We start from the raw sequence: 10,138 nt of genomic DNA, 5'->3' as shown, positions 1-10,138 counted from the left end.
GCCCGACGAGACCCCTCGCGCCCTCGAGCTAAACTCCCGTTTCACCCCAACGCGCCCCCCCACGGGACCCTCCCACTGAACCCTCCCCACCAACCCCGCTGAACCCACCAAGCCTCTCCCCCACGGAGCCGCTCCGCCACCGAATCCCAATCCCCGAGAACACCCGTCTCCCAGCTCAACTAAACCCCCAACTCAACCCAGCCCCCCCTCCCGTGGAACCTCTTCCACCAACTGAACCCCCACCCACCCACCCCCCCACCTAAGGACCCCCTCCACCGGGGATCCCTCTCCCACTCACCCGAGCCCCCCAGCGGGGACACCCCATCCAAGTCCATGAACCCCGGAACCCCCACACCTCAGCCCCCCGCACGGGACCCTCCCTTCCACCTCGAGTTCCCATTGGCACCTCTCCGACTCACCCCAAGCTTCCCACCCCGGGCACCTCACATCCTCACTGAAACTCCCCCCCTCACAGCTCACCCTCACGTGTGAGCCGTCTCTCCACCGGTTCTCCCCTATTCCCAGCTCATCCATCGCCCTCCCCACTGAGACACCTCCACTCCAAGACTGAAACCCCCCCCCACAACTCACCACCCGCCCCCACCCTGACCCCTGCACGCGGAACTTCCCTTACCACCACATCTCACCTATTGACCTCCTCCCCTCATCCGGCGAAGGACCTCTCCCCCCTAACTTTGTGAACCCCCAACCACGCGGGACCCCACGGGGACCCCCCTTCCTCCCACTGAACCACCCAATCCCCACCGGCTAAAGAGGACCATCCCTCACCTGAGGATCCACAATAACTCGTCGCTTGCGCCCATGTACTCAGAACTACTCAACTTGATGAACCCCCCATTCCTCCTTTATCTAGTATTCAACTCCGACACCCACCATGCCCATTATCCCTCTCACTCGGGAACTCCTACTTACCCCAACTAGAACCCTAAACCAACCAAACCTCTGCCCCTTCGACCCCTCCCGTAGATATGACCAAATCAACTCTCTCACCCAGTACCTACTCGCCGCTCCACCGCCAGGTATTGCGATGTAATCCCCCATCCATACTGCCCACCACCGGACCCCTTCCTGCCTACACTGGATCCACCCCCCACCCTGCCCCGGCCACCGATACCACCTTCCCCTACTCTAAACCCCACCTCCTACGAGCTCCCATGGGAATTCCTCCCCCACATTCTTGAGACCGAATTCCTCAAGCTCCTTACCGAGTTCTCCCCCTCCGGGTTGGCCCCTTGCGCCCAGCTGTCCCCTATAGCATCTCTTCTTGGATCGCCTCCTTACCCCCACTGAACCTCCCATCCACCCAGCCCCCCCACGGGACCCCCTTCTCCACTAACCCCACGCCACCTGTCCCACACTGAGACCTCCCATCCCCCACTGGAATACGTCCAACCCCAAAAAAGACCCTCCCTCGTGAGACCCGCCTTACCCACGGAATCCCTAATCCACCTGATCTATTTCCACGGACCACCCTCCATCCACTGAAACTCCACCACCATCCCCACCGGGACGACCTCTCTCCACTGAACCGCCCCGCGAACCCTCCCCATGGACCTGAACCCCCTACCTCACCTCTGCCTCACCACGCTCCCTGACCCTTTTAGCCCACTGAACCACTAACCCACCTGCTCAAGCTTCCCACCGGTACCCCTTGCCCTCCTTCAGTTCCTTGAGACCCTCAACACCACCACCGTAGAATATCCCTTCCCGCAGGTTGAACCCCACCAGCCACCTGCCCATCTACCGAGACCCTCACTCTCGCTCGCCACATAAACCCTTAGCCGCACCTGTTCCCCCCGAACTCTCATCTCCAACAGAGCCCGACAACAACCTCCCCCACCCACCATCTGAACTCTCTCCACCTCGCAACAATAACAGCACGGGAACCCCCACTCCCTCCATATCTGAACTCCCCCCATGATAACTACACCCATCGCCCTCCTGCTCCTCCCAAATTGGATTCTCCTCCCCATCACTCTGCCCCAGCCCCAGGACCCCGCTATCTCCATGAACCTACCCAGGCGTAACTAGTGTCCCCCATTGTAACACCTACCCACCGTCCTCCACGCGACTCTCACCACCAAACCCCACCTTACCGAGCTACCTAGTGAATCCCTGCCGCACTGCAACCCCACTCACTCCTTAATTCCCCACCAGGACCCCCTCCCCCATTGAACCCCCACTTCCTTGCCCCTCTCAGGAATCCTCTTCCCCTCACTGTATCCCCACCCGATGTACACCAGGAACCGCCCATCCCCTAACCCTCACTGTACCCCTACCTCCCTGCTCCCCTCAGGGTTCCCCTTTCCCATCCTGTTGTACTCCTACCCCCTGTACACCAGGAACTCCCTAACCCCCACTGTACCCCCGCCTGCCTGCTCTCCTCAGGGATCCCGACCCCCCTCCTGCTATACCCCTGTCTGCCTACTCCCACAGGGACCTCATCCTCCTAACACATTGTACCTCCACTTCCCTGCCCCCTAGGAACCTCCATCCCCTAACCCCGCACAGTAAACCACCTCCCTGCTCTCCCAGGGACCCCTTAACCCCATACTGCACCCCCAGCTGCATGCCTCCAGGGAACCCCATCCTCCTAACCCCCCACTATAACCACACTCCCCTGCCTCCTACAGGGACTCTCATCCCCTAATATCCCCATTCTAGCCCTACTTTCCTGGCCTTATCCCTCCATTCCCATCTTAGCTAGAGACTCCCTCCCTGAAATCCCTGCTCCTCTAAGGGAACCCTTCCCCTGCTCATCCCCTCCAGAACCTCCCCCCCGCACTGCCTTACTTCCCTCAGGTCTCCTTGCTGCTCCCCCCAACTCTCTCCCAGTGCCCTTCAAGGACCCACCAACTCATTCTCAGGGATCTCCATGCTTTCCCCCCTTTGGGACCCACCCACTGTCCATTCTTTCTGCCCCCCAAAGCATCGTTGGGGTTCTAAGCAATGGAAGGGTGCCCAGTATTCTGGGACAGTAGGTGTTCGGGGCAATTCCCAGGAGCCGCTGTGCCTATGGTCATGGGACTGCCACCTAATTCCCAGGAGCCTTCATGGCCATGGTCACAGAAATTCCCATGGGCCTTGTGCCCATGTCTGTGCCCCATCCCCCCCTCCAGTCACTCAACTGTGGCCACGTATTCTCAGGTGTTCCCATTTCCATGTTGAAAAAGTGGGGGGGGGTCACCCCAGTTTCTAGAGGCCCCCTGGACAAATATGAGTGCAATTGTATGATGGGGTTGCTTGTGGTGGTGGGGGAGGCAGGGCTCAGCAGACCTGGGGCTTACTTCTGGTTTATCACCTATGTTTCTAGAGCTCATGCTTCAGGGTTTCAGCTGGCCACCAGCAGGGATCAGGAAGGGATTTGCTGCCCCCGTGTATTCTGAGGGTTGGTTGGGTTGTTTTAATCTCCTTCCTCTTAAGCTTCAGGGATGGTCACGGCTGGAGATAGGCTGTGCCCTGAGGGGACACCGAGCATCTCTCATAGGTGCCTGGCTCGCGCTTCTTGCTCACACACTCAGGGCTTAACTGATCACCAGAGGTGGGGCCAGGAAGGAATTTGCCTCCCAGCTCAGATGGGCAGGGAGCTTGGCGGGAGTGGGGTATGTTTTCGCCTTTCTCTGTGATGTGGGATTATCACTTGCTGGGATGATCTGGGTATTTTTCACAGCATCAGTTCCCTGCCATGGCACAGATCAGTGTAGGCTCTCGTGGACTGATAAACTTTGGTCTCATTTGGGGTGTTGAGTTTAGCATGTGGGGCCTGTGCGAGCTGGGTGGTCAGATTGGATGAGCTGGTCAGATTGGATGAGTTGGTGGTCTCATCTGGCCTCCAACTATCTGAGTCTTTGACTCCCCAAACCCGAGGGGATGTGCCCTGTTGGCATAGTGCTGCAGAGAGAAAAGGACCCACTCTAGGGCCTAGCAGGGTGGTGGCTACACAGAGACCCCACAGTGGGATTCAGGGTTTAGATAGGCCCCCAACCATCATAATCTCCATCATGTAACTCAATATGGACCCTGCAGTTTGGGGGATTAAGAGGGAACGTGATGGATGCCAGAGACTGAGGGACCCTGCCCCCCAGCTCTATCCCCCTTAGATCAGGGTATTAGAAGGCCAGCCACATACTGGCAACATCCCACACTTATGCCCAGGAGAGGAATAACCTAGGTGTGGCCCTGGGGTGTGTGGCCTGGCTGGGCATGTCACAATGATGCCCTCCCCATGGGGGAATGTCACAATGGCTGGGTCATAAAGCACCTGGCTACTTGAACTGGGGCCCTGGGGCTCAGGGGCTCACTTTGCCACGGGTAGGCATTGCCTGAAGAAACGTCGCTGCTCCGGGACCACACCTACCTGTTTTCCCTTTCTTATACTGAGAGAGGGAGGAAACGGAACTACTTATACCCCATCTGCTCCCCCTTTGCTTATTACAATTACTGCTATCGCTATCGCCTCATCTACAGGCGGAGGATGGTGCCTTCCCACGGGAGGTGAGTGGCTTTTTCCACCCCTTCTATCGAAGATTAACAGGAAACTGTCGCTTTCCTTCTGTTTGGCACTGGGGGCGGGGGAATCAAACCCAAAGGGGCTTAGATTGGTAAAAATGTCTGGAAAGGGGAGAAGTCTCCATTTTCCAGAGCCGGGGACCAGCCTGTAACTTGTTGATTGTTATCTTTGGAGCTTTGAGAACGATTCATCCTTCAAAAAACCAACAGGGGGGTGCCTGGGGCATATATCTGAGCTCTTAAGGTGCCTGGGGTGTATATCTGAGCTCTGTGGCTTTTGTTCTGTATTTGTACAGCCCCTAGCACAACTGGGTCCCAGTGCATGACCACACCACAAATCAGCCATTGGGTTTTCAAAAGCAACTGGTGATTTTAGGAGCCCAACTTAAGACTCCTTAGAAAGGCCTGGTTTTCAGAAGGAGGGGGGCTCAGCATCTTCTGAAATCAGCCCCCACCCCCCAAAATGTCTCTGTATATAGTTGAAGTGGGGAGAGTGAAATACCCTTACACACACACACACACACACACGTATCACAGATTTTACTCTCAAGCTGGGAATCATTTACAGTATTTAGCATCAAAGTACCTTCTCCAGCTGCATTGATTTGATTCCTCGGGGCATCCGGCTCTCTGAGGCAACACCAATCAGTCAAATGCGCTGTAAAGCAGGCCGCGTGCTTGGTGCCAGAGTCTGATGCCTATAACAATGCGGGTGGTAGCACCTGCCTACACGGCGGCTAATTACAGAGTAAAGGACTGTGGCATGATAAGGGATCAGGAGCTGAGGCATTTACAACGGATTTTTCCCTCATAGGAGCAATTTGTTACAGATCTGGGATGAAATCTTGGCCCCACTGAAGTCAAGGCCAAAACTCCCCTTGACTTGCAAATGGGCAAGGATTTCATCCCTGCTGTCCTTCTCTCTCTTGTTCTCGCATCCTCCAAGTATCACCATGACTGAGCGTGAGAGCCTGACCCTCAGACCTCGCTATTGCCTCCAATGTTCCTGAGTCCTTGGGAGGCGGCCCGGCCGGCAGAGGGGCTAACCAGGGTGAGCTGAAAGAGTTGTACAAGGTAGGAAATCTCCGGCCGCCTGGCCGAGTCCATGGTGCATCCAGGGGATCGTTCCATAGCTACTCATTGTGTCTAAGGAGATGAGAACATAAGAATGGCCATACTGGGTCAGACCAAAGGTCCATCCAGCCCAGTATCCTGTCCTCCAACAGCGGCCAATGTCAGGTGCCCCAGAGGGAGTGAACCTAACACGTAATGATCAAGTGAGCTCTCTCCTGCCATCCAGCTCCACCCCCTGACAAACAGAGGCTAGGGACACCATTCCTTACCTATCCTGGCTAATAGTGGTTAATGGACTTAACCTCCATGAATTTATCTAGTTCTCTTTTAAACTCTGTTTAATAGTTATAGTCCAGCCTTCACAACCTCCTCAGGCAAGGAGTTTCATAAATTGACTGTGCGCTGTGTGAAGAAGAACTTCCTTTTATTTGTTTTAAACCTGCTGCCCATTAATTTCATTTGGTGGCCCCCAGTTCTTTTATTATGGGAACAACTAAATAACTTTTCCTTATCCACTTTCTCAACATCACTCATGATCTTATATACTTCTATCATATCCCCCCCCAGTCTCCTCTTTTCCAAGCTGAAAACACCTAGCCTCTTTAATCTCTCCTCATATGGGACCTTCTCCAAACCCCTAATCATTTTAGTTGTCCTTCTTTGAACCTTTTCTAGAGCCAGTATATCTTTTCTGAGATGAGAAGACCACATCAGTATGCAGAATTCAAGATGTGGGCTTACCATGGATTTATATAAGGGCAATAAGATATTCTCTGTCTTATTCTCTATCCCTTTTTTAATGATTCCTAACATCCTGTTTGCTTTTTTGACCGCTGCGGCACACTGTGTGGACATCTTCAGAAAAGGATTGAGGTGGCCAGGTTGTGCCTAGATAGGGTGTTGGGCCCAGGGGAACTGGAGGGGCAGCAATCATTAGCGTTTGTCCTTTGAACAAGAAACAGTTTCAGATTCTCAAGGTGGGAAGTAGTGCAGGGAGGAAGTTGCCTTGTGTGATGCTGGCTTCCTGCCTGTAAATTCCAGGGCTTCTCGGTTAGATCTTAGTCTAGGCTTCCCGGCGCCTGGAGCACATGGGCAGGGGTTCAGGCTGGGAGTTCCCATTCAGTAGGATCTGGGTCCCCTTGGCAGACCCCAGCATTAACAGGTGTTGGCTCTCAGCCAGTCAGCGCACCTGGTAACGGGGGCTTCGCTGCTTCCTTGCAGGCTGGGAACCTGACAGTGTTTGCTGGCAACCTTCTGCTCCCTGGTCTCCCTGTCCAGCTGGACTTCCATTTCCAACTCGGTCCCCGAGGCTCCGCTCACTGGCACGGACTCCTGGCCGACGGCAAGCTTTTCCTGGACACGCCCTGCGGCGCCCTGGATCAAAACAACCGTGAAAGGTAAGGAATTGGTCCTGCTTTGAGCAGGGGGTTGGACTAGATACCTCCTGAGGTCCCTTCCAACCCTGATATTCTATGATTTTCCACCTCCTTTGTCTGGACGCCATGGGAAAAAGCAGCCTCAGCCATCACCCTCCTGCTTTGGACCCTGCTTCCCCGAGACACTTGCGATCTAAGGTAAATCCAGTTCCATTTGCAAACCCAATGAAGAACCTGAAAGCATTCAGAGCTGCCCTCCTGCAGCTTACAGCCAGCCAAGTCCCAGGGCAGCGCAGGGTTCGCCTCTCTGGTGCATGCTGCTGGCTGGTCCTTTATTCCATCTGTGGGTCATTTCTTTCTAAGTGCTGGGATGTTTAAGACATTGAGGATCCCAGGGCCTATGTCTCCTGAACCACATTATAGTTATCCCTTGCCCATCTTTCTGCAAATCACCCCCCACCACACACCTTGTGACATTAGGTGGCTGGCAGGAAAAAGGCAGCAGCTCCCACCCCGCGGTATCCAAGGTCATAGACAATTACCGCTGACCCTCCACGCCCATTGTGTGCTCACTGGGGCTGTGCCTCAAGCCGACAAAGTCAGGGGAAGGGCTGGCTGAATGATCCATGTAACTTTATGCAGCTCTTCTCAGCCGTAACAGTTGTGCCAGCTTCTAAATGAGCCCCCACCCCCCCTTAAATTAATCCAACTCCTTGGTCCTCTTCAGTCTTGGAAATGTCGTAGAGGCTTGAAACTCCCCTGATTGTCTCTTTCCAGCTGACAAAACTGGGTTTTATACAGCTGCTGCTTGTGGTTGTGATTTAATTCCCAAGTGCCACCAAATCACAGTACTACAGAACTAGACCAACCAATCCTGTATCAATCGAATCCATATCAAGGGGGTAGAATTTTCAGTCACCCCAACTCCCCCTGGATTTTAATGGGAGTTGAGCACCTCACACCTTTGAAACTCTCCCCCTACCTTCCCCCCCCGGGGCTATTTCTCAGCTTGTTCGAACACAGGGGTGTGTTTCCTTCTAGCCTGACTGCAACGCTGGAATACGTGGAGGAACAGACCGCCCTGAACCTCGTGTTTGTGAACTTCCAGCTGGGTCGCAGCGATCGCGGTAAGGGGCCCTCTGGGCTGGCGGTTGGTAGGCGAACCCAGACACACAGAGCGATTGCCTTCCATGTACAGAGAAGTGCAAGTTGCTTGTGCCATGTTTTTGATACTTAACGTACAGCGAAAGAGTTTCCACTGGAATCTTTTTTTTTTTTCTTGCTAGCTTAGTGCAGTGGCTCTCAAACTTTTTTACTGGTGACCCCTTTCGCATAGGAGTGTGACCTCCCCTTATAAATTAAAAACTTTTTTATATATTTAACACCATTATAAATGCTGGTGACAAAGAAGGGTTTGTTTGGGGTGGAGGCTGACAGCTCATGACCCCCCCATGAAATAATCTCACAACCCCTTGAGGAGTCCTGACCCTGTTTGAGAATCTGTGGCTCAGTGGCTTGTTAACGGGAGCAGAGGCTGCTCTCTGCCCAGCATACAGCTTGTCCAGTAATGGCTATTATTTACCCTGAATGTGGAATGCACAGAGACCAGCAGTCGGAGGAGTATTTCTCCTGACTTTTCTGTATGTAAGAACAGATGGTGCAGTCTAGTGGCAACCCACGTTTTAAAACAAAGTACATGATTTTGCAGTTCTCTGTTATAATAGGGACGGGTGTATTTTGAGCCATGACTACAGTATCTGTAGGTAACAGAAGCTATTTGACTTTTGCAGTTAAAAGACTGAGGCCCTGGTCTGACTTCAGATACACAGCCAGGGCTTTTCAATGGAAGTTAACTGCCCGACTTGATGCATTAGAACTACTTCATGTAGCGCCCCATCCTTCCTGCCCTCATCCCCCTGTGATGTCAGTGTCTAGTCTCTCTAGAGGAACACGAGCATTGAGGTTAAGGGGCACGTGATCCCAAGTGGAGGTCAGAACAGCTGGTTTTAATAATGGGGACCCTTCCTTTTTCGTCCCACAGGAGACCTGTTGCGAGCATTCAGCTACTTGGGCTTTGAGGTTGTCAGACCAGATCATCCCGCGCTGCCGCCCTGGCAGGACGTTATCTTCATGGTTTACCAGCTGGAGCGAGACTGCTGTCCGGAGCTGGAATGAGAGTTCCTGAAGCTGGGCATCCTGCAAAGACAGAATGGGATGGGTGGGGGGATGGCTTAGCTCCCACTTCACTTGGGCCTGGAACTGGCAGGATCGGGCAGAGGCTTTGAGTTGATGTGTGTAACTGAGCATGTCCCCCTGAGCATCATTAAATGGGTGTGAAAGCACAGGTGCGGTGTGGAGGGGTGGGAAAGGGCTTTGACACTCAGTGCAGAATGCACAGGGGGCAGGGAGGAAAGAACTCAACCTTGCAGCTTCAACAGGTGTTCATGAGGCCCTGATCAACTGCCCCACAAGCCACCTCGAGTCTGCCTTGGCAGGACCATTCCAGAGCTGGACAGAGTCCCACTGTGCAATCAGTGCTTGGCCTTGTGACCTGGACTGAGCATGGGAGCTCCGAGCAATAGGAAGGGGATGTTACCCCACTACCCCTTGCCTGAGGCACCGAAAACTCACTGGCCAATCTCCATGCCCTAGTGCCATTCCCAGTTTAAAGCCCTAGCCTGTGTGACTTCTGCAGGACAGGCTGCCGGCAGACAGCTACTGGCTGGTTATAGCATCGTCCACCCAAGGCTCCTGCCGCTCGGGGAGATAGCTGCCAAGGGAAGCGAGGCCCTGTGTTCGGCGCCATTTCTCAGTCTGTCACGTGACAGCGTTAGAAAACCTGCACCTGCTCCATTCAAAAATTCCAGGGACTCTGCTAGAGCCCAAGGGGCAGAGCCCCCGAGCTGGTTGAGAGAACTGGAACAAGCCTCATTTCCTGGCTACAGGGGTGAGGGAATGAGCCCAGCGAGGCCCGTGGCAGGGGAGTGGACTCACTCTGGCGGAGCAGTGTGTGGGGGAGGGAGTGATGGCAGGGATGGGGGTGGCAGGCCCCCCCCCCCCGCCTTTCCCCCCCGAGCTGGGCACCTCCAGCCAGCATCCCCCAAGGACCTCGATTTGCCCTTGGAGCTGACTAACCCAGAGCTTGACCCCCATGAACG

At 54.3% G+C, this 10,138-nt stretch overlaps 1 protein-coding gene across 1 annotated transcript; it reads left to right on the top strand.

Annotated features, from left to right (window-relative positions):
* Window positions 1–4,074: 4,074 nt before the first annotated feature.
* Window positions 4,075–9,252, top strand: OAZ3 (ornithine decarboxylase antizyme 3). The gene is given in 7 exon segments (XM_032767983.2): window positions 4,075–4,314; window positions 4,316–4,515; window positions 5,477–5,537; window positions 5,539–5,604; window positions 6,826–7,001; window positions 8,022–8,107; window positions 9,022–9,252. Coding segments are annotated over 7 exon segments (783 nt in total). The 5' UTR covers window positions 4,075–4,254; the 3' UTR covers window positions 9,156–9,252.
* The last annotated feature ends 886 nt before the right edge of the window (window positions 9,253–10,138 follow it).

The sequence above is a fragment of the Chelonoidis abingdonii genome, chromosome 11 (genome assembly GCF_003597395.2).
Source record: "Chelonoidis abingdonii isolate Lonesome George chromosome 11, CheloAbing_2.0, whole genome shotgun sequence".
NCBI classification, from domain to species: domain Eukaryota; kingdom Metazoa; phylum Chordata; order Testudines; family Testudinidae; genus Chelonoidis; species Chelonoidis abingdonii.
Note: the sequence above shows the minus strand (reverse complement) of the source record. Positions and strands in the feature narration are given on the sequence as shown.